The following is a 20615-nucleotide window of genomic DNA, read 5'->3' as shown; positions in this document are numbered from 1 at the left end:
CACACATGAGCACTGCTATCACGTAGAAGAGAGCTGGAGCTGCATTTGGGGTAGTACTGTAGATCATCAGACGCACTAACATCTTGGGAATAGAGTTTGTAACTCAACAAATGTTATGGTTGTTCTGTCAAAAGTTTACAACTGAACATTGATTTGATACACTGATTTGTAACTTTGGGTGTGTCTACACAGCACTGTTATTTTGGAATAATGGCCATTATTTCAAAATAACAATGCAAGCGTCTATATAGCAATTCCGTTATTTTGAAACACATTTTAAATAATGGATGACTTATTCTGACTTCTGTAAACCTCATTCCATGAGGAATAATGCCTATTCCAAAATAGCTATTTCGGAATAGTAGTAGTGTTGATGCTGCACTGCTGCTATTTCAAAATAACTCCTCCCCAGGGCCATTCAAAGTAATTACTCCCCAGTGTCTCCTGGGGTTCTAAATCAAGGTAGCATGTCCACATTAGGGAAGCCTGCCTTCGACTAATTTTTAGGCTTCCCTATAGTGTAGATGTGCTATTTCGAAATAAGCTGTTTCAGAGTATTTCTTCCAGAATAGCTTATTTCGAAATAAGCATGCAGTGTAGACGTACTGAAGAAAAATGCTGCTTTCCCTTCATTTTTTTTAGTAGTTTGCATTTAACACCATCCAGTATGGTATTTGCTATATCCCTGTTTATACATAGTCAATAGAAACAGCCTTGAAACTTTTTTTGCTGGGAATGAGACAAGATCAGATTTCTGTGTGCAGGTATGGATTGGGAAGCTTTATTTTTTTATTTTTGCTTTTGTTTGTGCTGCTGCCTAGTCACTTGCTTCTGGTTCCAAATGAATAGTGTGGTTCACTGGTTTGTTTGTAACTCTGAGGTTCTACTGTAGTAAGCAAATGTTTTTAGCAAATGTAGTAAGCATTGTTTTTGGCAAATAGTTATTAAATTGGTAGGTTTAGTATTATGTTTTTAAAGTTTTAGGAAACACTGCATACTGATTTTTTTTTAAAAATATTGTGCACAGAGATAGGCTTAATAATATAATTGACCATATTCAATTTCTAGGGCAGTGTTCTCCTGGGTATTTCTCTTCAGATGGCTTTAAACCTTGCAGAGTATGCTCTCTTGGTACATATCAACCAGAGCCAGGCAGAACCCTTTGCTTTCCATGTGGTGGAGGACTGGTGACAAAATATGAAGGCGCTGTTTCTTTTCAGGACTGTGAAACAAAAGGTAAAAATTTCAGAGCTTTTCCCATTTTGTAAAATATTTTGCTTAATAATTGCTCCACAATTTCTTCTTTCACTTGGAATTGTTCATTGCTGAACAACTGGAAGGCCTTCAGAAAAAACCAACTGTGTTATTAAGTTAAGCAGTCAGGAAATCACAAATCAGAAATGATCTGCTGTCATTGTAGAATCATTGTACAATAAATATAATATAACATTGTATTTTTTGGAATGCATGACATGCACTTTCAGGGCTAGACACTCAACCAGTGCCAATCTACATAGCTTCATTTACTTCAATGGAGCTAGACTGAATTTTTATCAGATGAGGATATGGCTCTCAAGTGTTACGGCTCTCATTTTAGTTTTATTTAAAGAATTTGAAAAGCTGTGTAATGCAAATGACATAAGATTGAGCCTTAATTATAAAAATAACTGTAATATATATGTACAATGTACTGTACATGTTTTCAAACTTCCATATAAATGACACTGTGGTGAAGGACGAGTTTGTCTGACTACATACCTATATGCTTGCTTGCTTGTATACAGTAATTCCTCATTTAACACTATAGATATGTATGGGTATGTCTACACTACCACCCTAGTTCGAACTAGGGTGGTAATGTAGGCAACCGGAGTTGCAAATGAAGCCCAGGATTTGAATTTCCCAGGCTTCATTTGTATCTCGCCGGGCGCCACCATTTTTAAATGTCCATGCCGCGCGGCTAAAATGTCCGCTAGTGTGGACTCTATGCCACGGAGTCCGCACTAGCAGACATTTAAAAATGGCAGCGCCCAGCGAGATGCAAATGAAGCCCGGGAAATTCAAATCCCGGGCTTCATTTGCAACTCCGGTTGCCTACATTACCACCCTACTTCGAACTAGGGTGGTAGTGTACACATACCCTATCAGAAAATGATCATGTTAAGTGAAAACATGTTATGCGGAGTCAATTTTCCCATTGAAAATAATGGAAAAGGTGGGGGTTGCATTTCAAGCGGTGGTGTCTGTTCGGACTGGGACATAAGGTTGGGGGAGAAAGGGGACTGGGTTACAGCAGGGAGGGGAGGTGTTTGGCTCTGGGGAAGGGAAGTGGAGAAGAGGGGAGGGTGATCGGGTTGGGAGTCTGCCCCTGTGACAGGTCTGCCGGGACCCACACTGCATCCGGCGAGGTGGGGTCATCGGGGAATGGTGCTGCGAGCAACGAACCCACTGCCGCTTTGCAGGGAGGTGGGGAAGCCCCGCGTAGTCGCCAGTGATGGGCTGGCTGGGGAAATTGTGTTATTCTGGGGATGATCATGTAATTCAAAAAAGTTCCCTAAAAAAAAAATCATGGTATCGCAAAAACGTGTTAAGCGGGCATACGTTAAATGAAGAATTACTGTACAGTAATACTGTCTAATGTCTGATAATGAAAACCTCTCATCTGCAATTCTAAAAGGTATTTGTGTTGTTACTGCAAACATGTATTGACTTCCCTGTTTATTGACTTACATGTTGTTTGTTGTAAGCTCAGGTATAAATGTCTGATTTGTAAATCACTGTGTTTAAAGGTAGTAAATATAGCATATTTTATTTGATTAGTAACTATTTAGCTTTAGTTCCTGGAATGTGATTCCAGTCAAAGACCTTAGTAAATGAAAAATGCATTAAAACTTTTTTTGTTTAACTGTATGCTAAATACTTTGGGATATGGAAAAGGCAGAGTATGTTAATAGAGGAGGGAAATGCCACTGCAGTTAATATTGTTTTTACAAAGTAACAACGTACCTTCCTATTGCACAGTTCACTGTTCTCCTGGCCACTACTACAATTCTACAACACACAGATGTATCAGATGTCCTGTTGGAACCTACCAGCCTGAATTTGGTCAGAATTACTGCATTAGCTGCCCTGGGAATACAAGTACAGATTTTGATGGTTCTACTAATGTTACACATTGTAAAAGTAAGTTCTTAACATTTTCCCATATGTTGGTGATGGGATTGAATGAAAACTGTGGATATTAATAAGTCAGACTTTGGGGTGTTCAGAATCTGTATCTGAACCTGAAAATTGCAAATAATTCCACTTGTCATCAGAGCAGATTCTAAAATTTTACAGTGGTAGAAAACAATATGAATGCTCTGAGAACAAAACCTAGAAAAGAAGCCCTGAATATATTACAATTTTTGTTCATTAGTTTAATTTGGAATGGTAAAGTTACAAATTAAAAACACAGAGTTTCTAGATTATGCAAATTTTGCAGTGACTCATGATCCTGGGAGTCTCTATAGAGCTAAAATGATTGAAAATTAGATACTACCATTAACAGTTATGAAATACTGTGAGACGCAATCACTCATTCACAAACCCTTGTCACTGTCTGCATGTTGTAATTCCCTGGTAACCTTTGACTACAGTGATATCTGCATTGAGAATCTCCTACGATAGGCAACCCTTAAGCTTAAATTACCACTTTAGACTATCTCCAATGAGTGTACAACAAATTAGTGAAAGATAGTTTCTTCTAGGCAATCAGATTTTGCTGATTCTTTGTGGCTACGTCCTTCGAAGTAGGAATAAGAGATCCTCCGGAATAGGGCTTTATTCCGGAGGATCGGGCCAGTCTAGATGCTTTTTTCCGGCTTTTCCCCAAGCCGGAAAAAAGCGGCGGACATCTTTATTTAAATCCCGTGGGGGATATTTAAAAATCCCCCGCGGATTTCCCTCTTCCGAAGTTGAAAATTAGCATGCCCCTTTCGGAAAAGGGGCCAGTGTAGTTTGTGTTTGTTTAAGACAGTTCACTGTAACTGAACCATGCATTAGTTTGCATGTCTGTCATAAGCTTTCACTCTAATTATATGATGTGTAATCTTTGATGTCTTTGGTCATTTCAAATGTAGTTAGAGTAAATTAGACACTTGCCAGGAATTGGTAATGGTATGACAATTGTAAAATAAAGTGCTCCAATTAATTTTGCGGCCTGCATTGACTTCCCCACTTGTTTTTTCATCCTTATGTAGCATCTAGTTAGTAAGCAAATCACTTATGTTACATCTCCAGGTAAGGATAAAAGGGGTAAAAATTAAAGGAGATGTCATAGTAGGGATGTACTACAGGCCACCTAACCAGAAGAGGTGGATGAGGCTTTCTTTATACAACAAAATTGTCCAAAGCACAGTACTTGGTGGTGATGGGGAATTTCAACTACTCAAACATCTATCTGTTGGGAAAATCCCACAGCAGGGAACCATTATCCAACAAGTTCTTGGAATATATTGAAAACTTCTTTCTAGTCCAGAAGTTGGAGAATGCTGTAAGGGGACAGGCCCTTCTAGATTTGATTTTGACAAATAGGGAGGAAATAGTTGAGAATTTGAAAGAAGAAGGCTGACTGGATGAAAATGATCATGAAATGATAGTTGTTAATTGTTAATTCTAAGAAATTGTTGGAGGGAAAACAGCAAAATAAAGACAATGGATTTCAAGAAGGTAAGACTGTAGCTAACTCAGGGAATTGGTAGGTAAGATCTCCTGGGAAGCAAGTCTAAAAGGAAAAACAATTAAGACATTATTAAGGGCGCAAGAGCACAATATACCACTGCATAGTATAGAGGCAGTATGGCAAGAGACCACCGTGGCTTAACCAAGAAATCTTGAATGATCTAAAAATCAAAAGAGCTCTATAAAAAGTAGAAACTAGGTCAAATTACAAAGGATGAATATAAAAAAATCACAAATAAATAAGGGCAAAATGAGAAAGCTGAAGGTGCAAAATGAGCTCAGTCTAGCTAGAGACACAAAGGGTAACAAGAAAACATTCTACAAATATACTAGAAGCAAGAAGACAACCAAGGGTAGTATATTCCTAACTCTAAGAATAGTTTACTGAGACAATCGAACAAATTGCCTAAGGAGGTTGTGGAAACTCCTTTGTGGGAGATTTTGAAAAGGAGGCTGGACTGCCATCTGTCTTGGATGGTGTAGTCACAACAAATCCTGCATCTTAGCACAGGGTTAGACTAGATGGCCCCGGTGGTCCCTCTAACACTATGATTCTATAACACATACATAGTTGCATTTGTAATACTATGTACCCTAAAGATGGTAACCGTAGTTCAGAGAGGTTTAACTGAACTCAGTAAAGTTTACCTTAATTTTGTAAGGTTTGTTCAGTATATTACAGAACACTGTCCGTCTTTCACAGTGAAACCCTGGAAATAGGATGTTCTACCAGCATTGAAATAACTATATGGCAAGTGACTGCTGCCAGGTGTGTGAGAAAAGCCTTCATTTGCAATAAAAGACACTGTGATATGAACTGTGGGAGCCAGGACTCATAAATCTAATCCCAGTTTTGATGTTCATTTAGGACTACTTGAGTGAGTTAGGGTACATCTACACTTGCTCCCTAGTTTGAGCTAGGGATGCAAATGTAGGCGACCGAAATTGCTAATGAAGCGTTACTCCGCTCAACAGCTGATTTGAACCAGGAAGTGCGTGCCGGGATGCGTTAGTTCGAACCAAACCCCTTGGTTCCAATTAATGTTACTCTTCGAACTAGGGAGCAAGTGTAGACATACCCTCAGTGCGTGGCAAGCTAGTGAACCATAAAGTCTCAGCCTGCTTGTGGTTCAATCGCAATCTGCGTAGACAAGTCCTTGATGTGGAACCTTAAGCAAATCACTTATCTTCTCTGCATCAGTTTCATTGAATGCTTACCTACCTTACAGAGGTTTAAGATTTAGGTTTGCAAAACAGTGACTCAGAAAAGCCAATATTCTTTTAAAGGCTTTCCATACCTTTACACTGGTCAAATGCCATGAAGAATTGTTTGGAGGTGGCAGTGGCAGAGCCAAACAATTGAAAGATATTTCAAAGCACAAATGCTAACTTATGTTTCTTCACAGACCAGCACTGTGGAGGGGAACTTGGAGATTATACTGGCTATATCGAGTCTCCCAATTACCCTGGTGATTACCCAGCTAATGTGGAATGCATTTGGAATATAAATCCACCCCCAAAGAGGAGAATACTCATTGTGGTTCCTGAGATATTTCTTCCCATTGAAGACGAGTGTGGTGATGTTTTAGTAATGAGAAAAAGTGGTAAGTTGCCAGTCGTGAGCCATTTAAATATTTACACCAATGTGGAATAAGTGGAATGCCTATATAGAATGGACAAAGTCCAAAAATGATTTTTCTATCCGCTCGAGCCAACGCTCTTACAAGTGCTTTTCAGTGAACTGATACAGCAAGTTGTGGCTAGCGCTGAAACAGAGTGCTTTAACTAGAAAGTCGTGTGTTGATTATAATAAAAAAGTGTCTTGGATGAATCAGAAGGCTCATAATGTAGTCTTGTCTGGCCAGATCCTGTGGAAGTCACTGGAGCTATGACAATCTACACCAGCTGGTGAGCTGGCCAGTCATCTCTAACATTCTCATAAATTTCCAGTCCAAGTATTATATCTGTGCAGTAATGAAGAAAGAGGTTGTTAATTTATCAAAATATTGTTATGTTTCCCAAAGTTTGCCTCAAATTTCTGTTTAGCCTCACAGATAAGGGTCATATAACACCTCTCCTGTGATTTTTGTAAGACTTCTCAAAAGCAAGCCTAGTCAGTGGTCTAGCCTTCTCCTCTTCAAATCTCTCCTTAAGCCTTCAGTTTCTGTTCACCTTATTATTAACACTCTAAAGCACAGAGAAGCACCAGCTGTGAAAGATGTGATTTTTTAAAAAATCAGATGTATTGAGCAACAGTCTATTTTAATTAGTACAATGGTTTCAACAGCTTTTGATTCTTAAGGATTTATATTTACAGTTCTGTATATCTGACTAGTAAGCAATTTCTTACATGCTCTTTTTTAAGAGAATGGGGATATAATTAATCAGGTCATTCTATAAGAGCCAAAAAATTGCTATACCAGTGTCACAGACTCATAGGACTTGTGCTCTCTCTTGTGGCTCTCAATGGTCCCTGGGAGGAACACCTTCAGTGTGACAGCCTTTCTTAGGGGTTAAGCCATAGGCCCTGCTGCCTCCTCACACCACACTTCTCTGGGCCTTCAGCATGCCTGTTTATTGTCGTGAGCCCCCTCAGGGAGTCCACTTCCTTAGAACCCTTGAGGCTTCCACTCCCAGAGGAAATAATGCTTCCTGTATCTCTCGTCTTGAGTGACTTTCAGCCAGCGTTAAACAAGGGGTGTGTTGAGTGTCTGAACATAGCACAGGAAACTCTCAGAGCCTAAACTCCCTTAGCATAATACATCTAGGTCTCTCCTGCATCCAGGTGGGCGCTGGCTGCTCTCTTTCTCTCTCCAGTCCAGAAACCCCCTTCTTTTAGTTGAGCATCTGATATTACCTTCACATGAGCCCCACCTCTGTCCTTTGTCTTCTGTTCCAGGTAAAAAGGCCACCTGGGCCTCCTCTCCTCTCATCTGTCCTTTGTTTCCCCATTGGCTGGAATCAACTGGTTAGGTCACCAGGTCCTCAGCCCATTATCCTCCAACTGCTCGGGTCACCAGGCCTCTAGTCAATGGGGTATTGATTCTCCAGGCTGTTGTCCAGGTCCCAATTGTCAGGCATAGTCACAGCTGGTCCTCTGTAATGGCCATCTCACTCATCCATCACCTCGTTAAATAAGTAACACCCAGAGAATCGAGTCCCACGCATTGTGCATACATATAATTGAAAAAGCAAGAAATCTTCTGCTTCATCGCAACCAATCCAACAGTCCATCAAGTCCTGCGTACTGTTCCAAGACTGTTGAATGCTGGGTGCTTCAGGGGGAAAAACCTTCACTGCCAATATTGCTCCTACAGGAACAGCAATACTAAAATATGGAAGGAAATGTTTTCTTCACCACAACTAGTTATCAACCTATGTCCAGAAGTATGAGAATAGTTCTTCAAGTGCTTATCTGATCTCGTGTAACTTTACATGCTATTTTTATGATATAAGGTCATGCTACCTTCTCTAAGGTTGAATTTAAATGTGTTCTTCAAACAGTGATCCAAACATTTTATTAGATCACAGCATGTCCTCCCAAGATTATAGATTTATTCTTTGAATGCAGTCTTAATTTTATTGTGTAGAGAGTCCATAAAAAAAAAATGTAACTAAAAATCAATTTAATCTAATCTAATCCAGGATTTCAAATTTTGATATGCTAATCTTAAATGTATGGTTATTGAATAACATAACTATGGGGCAGAGTTGAGGCTATTGGGACCTTTTCCTGTACATTTCTGTACCTTGGCATGTGAAACATGAGAAAGTAAAACCTGCCTCTGAATTTCTTGGTTTTGTAAGACTTGTTTGCGGGATCATTACAATATCCTTATATTGTTGTTACCCTTAAATTATTGATAGGTACTCAGTCTTAACTCCAGTTTAACATTGATTCTATCTGGGAACTCATTTACAGCCTGATTTAAATCCCACTGAAGTCACTGGGACTGTTAACACTAAGGCTATGTCTACACTCACAGCTTCTTGAGCAAGTACAGCCGTTCTTGCGCAAGAATCCGCAAAGCGTCCACACTGCCTGCCCGCTGTTGCACAAGGAAATTTACTGTATGGCATGGTAAGAGAGGGCTTCTTGCACAAGAGCTACGCTCTTTTTTATCAGGTGTAAGCCCTCTTGCGCAGGAGCTCTTGCGCAAGAGGGCAGTGTGGACTCTCGGCAGGGATTTCTTGCACAAGAAAGCCCTATAGCTAAACTGGCCATCAGAGCTTTCTTGTGCAAGAGAGCATCCACACTGCCATGGATGCTCTTGCGCAAAAGCACAGCTCGCACATGGCAGTGTGGATGTTTTCTTGTGCAAGACTTCTTGCACAAGAACCCTTGCACAAGATGTTCTTGTGCAAAAAGCCACCAGTGTAGACATAGCCTAAGTTCAATAGGAGTCAGATCAGCCCCATAAAACCTAATTCTGCTTTTAAACTTACTCCGGTAAAATATTTTCCATTATTACCTGGGGATATGAATTCTTCAGGTTGCTTTTAAACTAAGTAAAAAGGCCTGTCTTTTAAACACTGGCTTCATCTTTGGGTTGCCATCTGCCATGTTATTTCTTAGGAGCTGAGGCACTGTCATTTCTTCCTCGTGTGTTTGTGGGATCCTTTCTAGTTTCCCCAAATTGTCAATTGTAATTTGATATTGCATTGCAGTATGGTGATATTTTGCTCTGAAATAATGGCCAATCTGCTGCCATCAAATTAACTTCCAACACTGGAAGTCTTATGAGCTTGTCTTTGAGTATAAGCTTTTTGGAGCAAAGAATGCCTCTTTCGAATATGTTTTGTCAGAGGGTTAAGCACAATGGGCACTATCTGCCTGGCATATAATTAATAGTAATTATATCTATTTGAAAATTTATGAAACAGCATTTTCTGACAAAAAAATCTGTTGTGTCAAAATCAAAACGTTCTGTAGGATCATGTCAATTTTGATAACATTTATGATAGAAAAGTTACTAAATGATTTATAATGGAAATGGGGTATTTTCATTTTGACATTTGTGTTTTGTTTTGATATTTCTGTTTCATTTTGGCTTTAATATTTAATACTTTATAAACATTGAATATTTAGATAAGTTTGCTTTGATGCTTCTGAAGTGAAATACTTTGAAATTTCCATTGCACAAAATATTTTAAAATTTCAATTTTTCATCCAGATTTAGAACAAAATCAATTTCAAAATGACAGATTTTCCCACAGGTTAGAGATTCCATTTCTTGATCATTTCTAATCATAGTAATTTGGTGTTGAATCCTGCTATCTGCCTATTATCCCCACCTTGGCTATGTCTAGACTACATCCCTCTGTTGGCAGAGGGTTATAAATGAAGCACTTCAAAAGTGCAAATGAAGCTTGGATTTAAATATCCTGCACTTCATTTGCATATTCACGTAATGGCACACTTTCGAAAAAGCGCTATTTCAAAAATAAAACCACAGTCTAGACGCAGTTCTTTCAAAAATGGGGTGCTTTTACAAAAGACCCTGTAAATCTCATTTTTTGAGGTTAACAGGATCTTTCGAAAAAGCCTTCCCTTTTCAAAAGAATTGCATCTAGACTGGTTTTATTTTTGAAATAGGGCTTTTTTCAAAAGATATTTAAATCCCGGCTTCATTTGCACATTCAAAGTGCTTCATTTACACCCCTTTGCTGACAGAGGGATGTAGTCAAGACACACCCCTTGGGACAGAAAGGGAAAGTTGCCTCTAGTCTTCTGGAGAGAAGCTTTCCCCTTATATGCAGAAAATGATGGCATGCCTTCTATCCAAAGAATATCACTTCCTTTAAAAGGAAAGCCTGAATGAATGAGTGGACTATTAGTGGACATCTCTACCTCCAGAGAAAGAAAAGGAAATGTAATGTTACAAAGATCTTTATTTATTTAATTTTCTAGCATCCCCTACATCAATTACCACATATGAAACATGTCAGACTTATGAGAGACCAATAGCATTTACCTCCAGATCGCGAAAGCTATGGATTCAGTTCAAATCAAATGAGGGAAACAGTGGTAAAGGATTTCAAGTCCCATATGTGACATACGATGGTAAGACTGGAGTCATTTTCTTTCTGTTTATTTCTGAATGTACAGAGCTGCATGTCTGAATCTATCCTATACTGATTGAAGGGGGGAAACGAGATGCATAAAGAATTTGATGCAACTCACTTTTGTTTTTTTCAATGAATTATTTCAGTGCTGATTCTCAATAGTTTTGGGTCTTCTTCCATGTTTTTCCCCTTTTTTATTTTTAGTGATTTATTACCTTTTCTTATTCCTTACTCCAACAAGATATATATAAAACACTTTGGCTGTGTCTACCCTGCACCCCTTTTCCGGAAAAGGGATGCAGATTAGATACATCAGAATAGCAAAATCCGCGGGGGATTTAAATATTCCCCGCGGCATTTGCATTTACATGGCTGCCACTTTTTTCCGGCTTGGGGATAAGCCCGAGAAAAGCGCCAGTCTAGACGTGATTCTCCGGAAAATAAGCCCTTTTCCGGAGGATCTCTTATTCCTACTTTCAAGGAATAAGAGATCCTCTGGAAAAGGGCTTATTTTCCGGAGAATCACGTCTAGACTGGCGCTTTTCTCCGGCTTATCCCCAGGCCAGAAAAAAGCGGCAGCCATGTAAATACAAATGCCGCGGGGGATATTTAAATTCCCCGCCGATTTTGCTATTCCGAAGTCTACATTAGCATCCCTTTTCCGGAAAGGGGTGCCAATGTGGACACAGCCTTTGAGTCTGAGCCTGCTACTATTAAAGCCAGTGAGACTCTTTGTTAATCATTGTTTATCATAATGAAGATGAGAATACTATTGATAATTGCTCTTTGGTTATAGAAAGTCCATTCATGAAGGCCTATTGGGGCCCAACAAAATATAATTAAAAATATGACTATGTTAAACAACAAAGCCAGCATAGACAATTCCTATGGAAACAGAAATCTCCAATAACTAATCAGCTCTCATTTGCAACATATAATAAAGAAAAACATCAGCAATCTTCATAAAACTAACCATCTTCACCTGGAAATATGTAAAAAATGCTTCTTGGGCATATCATAGAATCATAGAATACTAGGACTGGAAATATTCAAGGGGAAATTTCCTTTTAAAAGTATGGAGGAATTTCTTTGTTAACACACCTCATTTCCCAAATACTAGTGGAATTTGCTGAATTGTTAGTCAATCTGGACTTAGGTTGGGGACAGGGGAGGTGATTTAAAGGTCAAGAGAGGAGATGGCCTAGATAAGCACAGGACTGACAGTCAGAAGACGTGGAGTCTATTCCTGGCTGTGCCACTGGCTTCCCAGATAACCTTGGCAAGTCACCTATTATCTCTGTGCCTCAGTTTCTTTATCTGTAAAAGGTGGATAATAAAACTTTCCTGCCTTATAATGGCTTTGTGAAGTGAAATTAACATTTATAAAGAAAACTGATAACATCAATCAGTATAGAACTTAAAGTATTAAGTTGATTATATAGTACTGGTATTGGAGACACTGTGGGTACAGCTACCCTACCGAGACGATCGAAGTTGCCACTGTCCATCTTCCAGCGTTTGAATGAGCGGGTCTAGTTAAGACAGCTAATTCGAACTGAGAGGGGCACTCTGGTCAATGCTGGTAATCCTGCTTCCATAAGAAATAAAGGAAGTCTGACGAAGAGCGTTCTCCCTTTGACTTCCTGCAGTGTGGACAGCACCAAAAGTCGAGTTAAGGTACTTCGACTTCAGCTACGCAAATAACGTAGCTAAAGTTGCGTATCTTAATTTGACCTTGTCCCGTACTGTAGACATATCCTGAATGAGTATAAAACTAAATTTGTTCTCAAATGCTTTCTAGCTAGTTAGCAGTTGACTGGATACTAATCTCTGTGATTACTTCATAAACTGTTGCTTACCAGTCCCTTTACTTCTTATTTTTCAGAGGATTATCAACAGCTGATAGAAGACATTGTTCGAGATGGACGATTATACGCATCAGAAAATCATCAAGAAATTCTAAAAGTATGTCCACTTTCTTTTAGCTAAGCAAGGCCAACTATTCAGTTTGACATGTATGTAGAATACATTAGCACTAAGATAAGAGGTAGGTAGTTTCACTGAGTCTGTTAGTCACCATGTTCGGGAATTAGAGCTATTGCTTCCACAGTTTCTGTATTTTTATTAAATCTAGCTGTGATCATTTAAGAATAAACTTCCACTCTGAGATTCACATAGTGGATCTCAGCACCACTATTTTTCTTTCTCGGCATGCATAGGCATGAAAAATATTCAGATTTATAATAGAGCTCTTGCCTCTAATTAACAGATGAGGAGGAGGCAATGTATAAAGACCTGTTAATGTCTATGTAATTCTTTGTACTTAAAATAAAAAAGAATGACACTGCCCATAGGAACAAAGAAATAGAATATTCTATAAACAGCTTCCCCTGCATTCACCTATTGTGGCTAGCACTAGTCAATCGATGCAGTCACCTTCTGAATACTCTGTATATAGCCTAAGGCTACATCTACACCGGCAGTTTCTTGCGCAGAAGAGTTCTTGTGCAAAAGCTCTTCCAGAAGAGAGCATCTACACTGGCATGTGCCTTTGTGCAAGAGATGTACTTCTGCGCAAGAGCATCCATGCCAGTGTAGACGCTCTTGCGCAAGAAAGCCATTTTAACCATAGGGCTTTCTTGCGCAAGAAATTCATGTTGCCTGTCTACACTGGCCTCTTGCGCAAGAACAGTTACGCAAGAGGGCTTATTCCTGAGCAGGAGCATCATAGTTCTTGCGCAAGAAGCACTGATTTTATACAGTAGAATATCAGTTTACTTGTGCAAGAACACACGACCAGTATAGACAGGCAGCAAGTTTTTGCTCAAGAGTGGCTGCTTTGGCGCAAGATCGCGCCAGTGTAGACACAGCCCAAGTGTTAATGTCACCAAGCTGCAGAATTCCAACCCAAATTTTAAAAGCCTGGGAGACTGTGAATGGTTAGTTCTGGTGTTGGATCCCATTATTTGGTTTAGGTCCATCCTAGGGACAGAAGTGCTACCCAGGGTTTAGAATTGATGGATACTAGCAGGGGTGTGCCCATACAAATGAACTGATGTTAGGTCACTATGATGGTGACTGTGCAAACACTTTCATTAGGCATTCCAGCAGGCCCAGTTTGTTTTCATGCTGTGAGTTAGGGGTGTATTCCCAGCTCATTTTCACATATGCATGGTAAGAACTAGCACAAATATAAATAAAAGTGTAACCTCAGGAGTACTGGTAGCAGCAGCCGGAGCATAACTTAGCCATGTCAAATGCAAACTCATCAGAACTCTGCGGTTTCATACTCAACATGTATCATAGAATCATAGAATAATAGGACTGGAAGGGACCTCAAGAGGTGATCGAGTCCAGCCCCCCGCCCTCAAGGCAGGACCACGCTCCATCTACACCATCCCTGACAGATGTCTATCTAACCTGTTCTTAAATATCTCCAGAGAGGGAGATTCCACCACCTCCCTTGGCAATTTATTCCAATATTTGACCACCCTGACAGTTAGGAATTTTTTCCTAATGTCCAATCTAAACCTCCCCTGCTGCACTTTAAGCCCATTACTCCTTGTCCTGTCCTCAGAAACCAAGAAGAACAAATTTTCTCCTTCCTCCTTGTGACACCCTTTTAGATATTTGAAAACCGCTATCATGTCCCCCCTTAATCTTCTTTTTTCCAAACTAAACAAGCCCAGTTCATGAAGCCTGGCTTCATAGGTCATGTTCTCTAAACCTTTAATCATTCTTGTTGCTCTTCTCTGTACCCTTTCCAATTTCTCCACATCTTTCTTGAAATGTGGCGCCCAGAACTGGACACAGTACTCCAGCTGAGGCCTAACTAGTGCAGAGTAGAGCGGCAGAATGACTTCACGAGTTTTGCTTACAACACACCTGTTGATACAACCTAAAATCATATTTGCTTTTTTTGCAACAGCATCCCACTGTTGACTCATATTCAACTTGTGGTCCACTATGACCCCTAGATCCCTTTCCGCCATGCTCCTTCCTAGACAGTCGCTTCCCATCTTGTATGTATGGAACTGATTGTTCCTTCCTAAGTGGAGCACTTTGCATTTCTCTTTATTAAACCTCATCCTGTTTACCTCTGACCATTTCTCTAACTTGCTAAGGTCATTTTGAATTATGTCCCTATCCTCCAAAAAAGTTGCAACCCCACCCAGTTTGGTATCATCTGCAAACTTAATAAGCGTACTCTCTATCCCAATATCTACATCATTGATGAAGATATTGAACAGTACGGGTCCCAAAACAGACCCTTGAGGAACTCCACTTGCTATCCCTTTCCAGCAGGATTTAGAACCGTTAACAACAACTCTCTGACTACGGTTATCCAGCCAATTATGCACCCACCTTATCATGGCCCTATCTAAGTTATATTTGCCTAGTTTATCAATAAGAATATCATGCGAGACCGTATCAAATGCCTTACTAAAGTCTAGGTATATGACATCCACCGCTTCTCCCTTATCCACAAGGCTCGTTATCCTATCACAGAAAGCTATCAGATTAGTTTGGCATGACTTGTTCTTCATAAACCCATGCTGGCTATTCCCTATCACTTTATTACCTTCCAAGTGTTTGCATATGATTTCCTTAATTACCTGCTCCATTATCTTCCCTGGGACAGACGTTAAACTGACCGGTCTGTAGTTTCCTGGGTTGTTCTTATTCCCCTTTTTATAGATGGGCACAATATTTGCCCTTTTCCAGTCTTCTGGAATCTCCCCTGTCTGCCATGATTTTTCAAAGATCATAGCTAAAGGCTCAGATACCTCCTCTATCAGCTCCTTGAGTATCCTGGGATGCATTTCATCAGGACCTGGTGACTTGCTGACATCTAACTTTCCTAAGTGATTTTTAACTTGTTCTTTGTGTATCCTATCTTCTAAACTTACCCTCTCTCTGCTTGTATTCACTACGTTAGGCACACCTCCAGACTTCTCGGTGAAGACCGAAACAAAGAAGTCATTGAGCATCTCCGCCATTTCTAAGTTTCCTGTTACTGCTTCTCCCTCCTCACTAAGCAGTGGGCCTACCCTGTCCTTGGTCTTTCTCTTGCTTTTAATGTATTTATAAAAGGTCTTCTTGTTTCCCTTTATGCCTGTAGCTAGTTTGATCTCATTTTGTGCCTTTGCCTTTCTAATCTTGCCCCTGCATTCCCGTGTTGCTTGCCTATATTCATCCTTTGTTAGTTGTCCTAGTTTCCATTTTTTATATGACTCCTTTTTTATTTTGAGATCATGCAAGATCTCCTTGTTAAGCCAAGCTGGTCTTTTGCCATATTTTCTATCTTTCCTACACAGCGGAATTGTTTGCTTTTGGGCCCTTAACAACGTCCCTTTGAAATACTTCCAACTCTCCTCCATGGGGCTCAGGCAGGTTATACTGGGCACTGCTAAGCCATGCTTTGGCTTTACTATTTATAGTCAATACTAACTCACAACCAGCTAGTAAAGGTATGCCAATGCAAGATGGGAATTACATGCCTAGATTCTAGTATGGATACAGCCCCAGTGTGAACTAGGTATGTTTAGAAGACTGGGCAGACTCAGAATGAGCTGAGTGCTCATGCATGTAGTAAATGTGCTAAACCTTCTCTCTAGCTAGCCTGACTCCTGCATGTTTTACTGAAGATTGCAATATGGATCTCTGGCTGATACAGAGACACTGAATTATAAAACAGGATGATGAGGTACAGACACTATATACAGCCACTACCAGAGCAGGGTTAACATTGTCTCCTCAGTAGGGAAAACTCATAGCTTGTATACACTGAAGATCTGGTTTTCAAAGTGCTCAGTATCTGCAGTTCTAGTTGGAGACCATGGCAACTGAGAAGGCTCAGCAGCTTTGGAAATCAGGACTTCATATGAGGATTGACATGGTCATAGGCATCAGGGGAGTGAAGCAGGGTCCAGTTGGAATGGTTTACTTCATCTTCCAGGGAACAATGAGGTGTATGCTCTGATGGTCTGATCTGGCTAAAATTAAGGTCCAGGCTCTCCCTAAGAGAAGCTGAAAATTCTACGTTATTTCTATCACATACTGTTTTGGTTGGACAATGTCATTCGTTCTGCTTCAGAAAGAATCTTGGACTGAAGGGAAGTCCTTCCGCAAATACTGCCTCCTCCTCCCCCATGCAATAATCCTCCCTTTGGAATTAATTCAGAAACTAACTGTGGAAAGCCATTTGCCACTGTATTACAAGTGAGCTGTGAAAAGCCAAGCTTCACTAGCTATTTTTTAACCCCATCAGATTGATCCCTCTCTTGTCTGAGCATCAGCTGGCATGTCACATGTAGCTTGAAATCAATGAGATACACTTAGGCAACACTTGTAGGGCTTACCATGCCCATAAAGTACATTGGATTAAATTGGCTACATGCTGCTAATTTAGCACCTATTTAAGGCTCCAGTTCAGCAAAGAATTTAAGCATATGACTAACTTTAAGCAGAAGTAGCCTCATTGACTTTAATGGGACTATTTAAAGTTGAACATGTACTTATGGACATTACTGACGCAGGACCCAAATGAGGTTCTCAGTTACATACTTGTATATCAGTAAAAGACTTAATCTGTCATGGAAAGACATTGTTTGAACAGCACTCTTCCACATTAATCTGGCACTAAATGAGTCAGTGAGCTAGATTAATGTACATGTAAAAAAACCATTATTTATGCAAACAATTTGTCTTGTCTCAACAAGATTCACCCACATCACACACGTCTAAGAAAATGAATTTGGTTTTTTTTTTGTTTTTTTTTTGTTTTAATAAATGAGGAAAGGTTGGAAGCCACAGCAAACAAAGCAACACAAAAGACAAAACTCAGTGTTTCTGCTTTAAAATCCAAAACCTATAGGAGTAAATGCATTGCCTAGAGAGACAGGAAATGCCAAAGAACAGGAAGATAATGCAAAAGTCAAGCCATTGTTACAGATGTGGTGAAAACCCGTCATACGAATATGCTCAACTTAAAGCACATGAGAAGTCCCATTAAAGTCAATGAGACTACTCCTGCTTAAAGTTAGTCACATTCACTGCTGTAAATTGGTGCTGGTGTTGTTTGCATAGCTGTTTTGCCTGTTCATGTTCAGATGTCTGAATTTGGATTTTTTTTGGAAGGGGAGCTCTGCAAAATTACCCACAGGTGTTGATTCCCTGGCTACATTCCCAGGCCTCTTCCACTGTCACTCTTCCAAAATGTTCCTCTCTGCATGATAATGGAAGAAATTAGAGTAGTGGCTTGGGAAACAAGCTGTGTTTAATGTCAGCAGTGTGGGTACAGTAGTTTATTATGATGTATCTATCTAAAGTGACCTTTGTGCCTAGAGCTGTAAATAGCAAGCTATTCCACTGAATAGGGAAGATAGAAAATATGGCAAAAGACCACCTTGGATCAACCAGGAGATCTTGCATGATCTAAAAATAAAAAAGGAGCCATATAAAAAATGGAAACTAGGACAAATTACGAAGGATGAATATAGGCAAACAATACAGGAATGCAGGGGCAAGATTGAAAGGGAAAGGCACAAAATGAGCTTAAACTAGCTACAGGCATAAAGGGAAACAAGAAGCCATTCTATAACTATATTAGAAGCAAGAAGACGACCAAGGACAGGGGAGGCCCATTGATCAGTGAGAAGGGGGAAACAGTAACAGGAAACTTGGAAATGGCAGAGATGCTTATTGACTTCTTTGTTTCGGTCTTCACTGAGAAGTCTAATGAAGGAATGCTAGTGGGAAAGGGGTAGGTTTAGAAGATTAAAATAAAAGAGCAAGTTAAAAATCACTTAGAAAAGTTAGATATCTGCAAGTCACCAGGGCCTGATGAAATGTATCCTAGAATACTTAAGGAGCTGATAGAGGAGGAATCAGAGCCTTTAGCTATCATCTTTGGGAAAACAGGAGAGATTCCAGAAGATTGAAAAAGGGGAAATATAGTGCCCATCTCAAAAAGGGAAATAAAAACAACCCAGGAAACTTGTAATACAGTGGCAAATGGCTTTCCACAGTTAGTTTCTGAATTAATTCCAAAGGGAGGATTATTGCATGGGGGAGGAGGAGGCAGTATTTGCGGAAGGACTTCCCTTCAGTCCAAGATTCTTTCTGAAGCAGAACGAATGACATTGTCCAACCAAAACAGTATGTGATAGAAATAACGTAGAATTTTCAGCTTCTCTTAGGGAGAGCCTGGACCTTAATTTTAGCCAGATCAGACCATCAGAGCATACACCTCATTGTTCCCTGGAAGATGAAGTAAACCATTCCAACTGGACCCTGCTTCACTCCCCTGATGCCTATGACCATGTCAATCCTCATATGAAGACCTGTCAATTTAACTTCTGTGCCAGGAAAGATAATGGAACAAGTAACTAAGGAAATCATCTGCAAACACTTGGGAGATAATAAGGTGATAGGTAACAGCCAGCATGGATTTGTAAAGAACAAATCCTGTCAAACCCATCTGATAGCTTTCTTTGATAAAATAACGAGTGTTGTGGATAAGGGAGAAGCGGTGGACGTGGTATACCTAGACTTTAGTAAGGCATTTGATATGGTCTTGCATGATATTCTTATCAATAAATTAGTCAAATACAACTTAGATGGGGCTACTATAAGGTGGGTGCATAACTAGCTGGATAACTGTTCCCAAAGAGTAGTTATTAATGAATCACAATTCTGCTGGAAAGGAGTAACAAGTGGGGTTCTGCAGGGGTCTGTTTTGGCACCGGTTCTGTTCAATATCTTCATCAACAATTTAGATATTGGCGTACAGAGTACACTTATTAAGTTTGCAGATGATACCAAACTTTGAGGGGTTGCAACTGCTTTGGAGGATAGGATCATAATTCAAAATGATCTGGACAGACTGGAGAAGTGGTCTGAGGTAAACAGGATGAAGTTTAATAAGGACAAATGCAAAGTGCTCCACTTAGGAAGGAACATACAGAATGGGAAGCAACTGTCTAAGAAGGAGTACGGCAGAAAGGCATCTAGGGGTTATAGTGGACTCACAATATGAGTCAGTGTGATGCTTTTGCAAAAAAAAAAAAACATGATTCTGGAATGCATTAGCAGGTGTGTTGTGAGCAAAACACGAGAAGTCATTCTTCCACACTACTCTGTGCTGGCTAGGCCTCAGTTGGAATATTGTGTCCAGTTCTGGGTGCCACATTTCAAGAAAGATGTGGAGAAATTGGAGAAGGTCCAGAGAAGAGCAACAGGAATGATTAAAGGTCTAGAGAACATGACCTATGAAGGAAGACTGAAAGAATTGGGCTTGTTTAGTTGGAAAGGAGAAGACAGAGGGGACATGATTGTGGTTTTCAGATATTTAAAAGGGTGTCAAAAGGAGGAGGGAGAAAAATTGTTCTCCTTGGCCTCAAAGGATAGGACAAGAAGCAATGGGCTTAAACTGCTGCAAGGGAGGTTTAGGTTGGACAATAGGAAAAAGTTCCTAACTGTCAGGGTGGTCAAACACTGGAATAAATTGCCCAGGGAGGTTGTGGAATCTCCATCTCTGGAGATATTTAAGAGTAGGTTAGATAAATGTCTATCGGGGATGGTCTAGACCCGTGGTCCCCAACCTGATGCCCGTGGGCGCCATGGCGCCCGCCGGGCCCTTTACGTGCGCCCGCGAAGCAATCTGGGCTGGCCCCGCCCCCGGGCATGCGACAGGTGCCAGCCCCGGGTGCATGGCCGGCCCCAGCCGCGCCGCGCGTGTCAGTGCCAAACCTGATCCCCGCCCCTGGGGGCGCTGTGCATGCCCTTGCCAGCCCCGGCCCCGCGGCCCCTGGGCAGCGCCTGCC

At 40.4% G+C, this 20615-nt stretch overlaps 1 protein-coding gene and 1 long non-coding RNA gene across 10 annotated transcripts in view; one reads left to right on the top strand and one right to left on the bottom strand.

Moving 5' to 3' along the window:
• The window catches only part of LOC142818608 (uncharacterized), a 54223-nt gene that overhangs the window by 3311 nt on the left and 30297 nt on the right, over positions 1-20615 (bottom strand). The gene's annotated exons all lie outside the window — the stretch shown is intronic.
• Positions 1-20615, top strand: part of SCUBE1 (signal peptide, CUB domain and EGF like domain containing 1) — a 293808-nt gene that overhangs the window by 264227 nt on the left and 8966 nt on the right. For all 9 annotated transcript variants that reach the window (XM_006127719.4, XM_006127718.4, XM_075899443.1 and 6 more), the window contains 5 exons: positions 1069-1236; positions 3022-3183; positions 6129-6326; positions 10634-10786; positions 12674-12753. In XM_006127719.4, coding sequence (XP_006127781.2) covers positions 1069-1236; positions 3022-3183; positions 6129-6326; positions 10634-10786; positions 12674-12753 — 761 coding nt within the window. The remainder of the gene's footprint in view (positions 1-1068; positions 1237-3021; positions 3184-6128; positions 6327-10633; positions 10787-12673; positions 12754-20615) is intronic.

This window comes from Pelodiscus sinensis, chromosome 1 (assembly GCF_049634645.1).
Source record: "Pelodiscus sinensis isolate JC-2024 chromosome 1, ASM4963464v1, whole genome shotgun sequence".
Taxonomy (NCBI): domain Eukaryota; kingdom Metazoa; phylum Chordata; order Testudines; family Trionychidae; genus Pelodiscus; species Pelodiscus sinensis.
The sequence above is the reverse complement of the archived record's forward strand: the minus strand, read 5'-3'. Positions and strand labels throughout refer to the sequence as shown.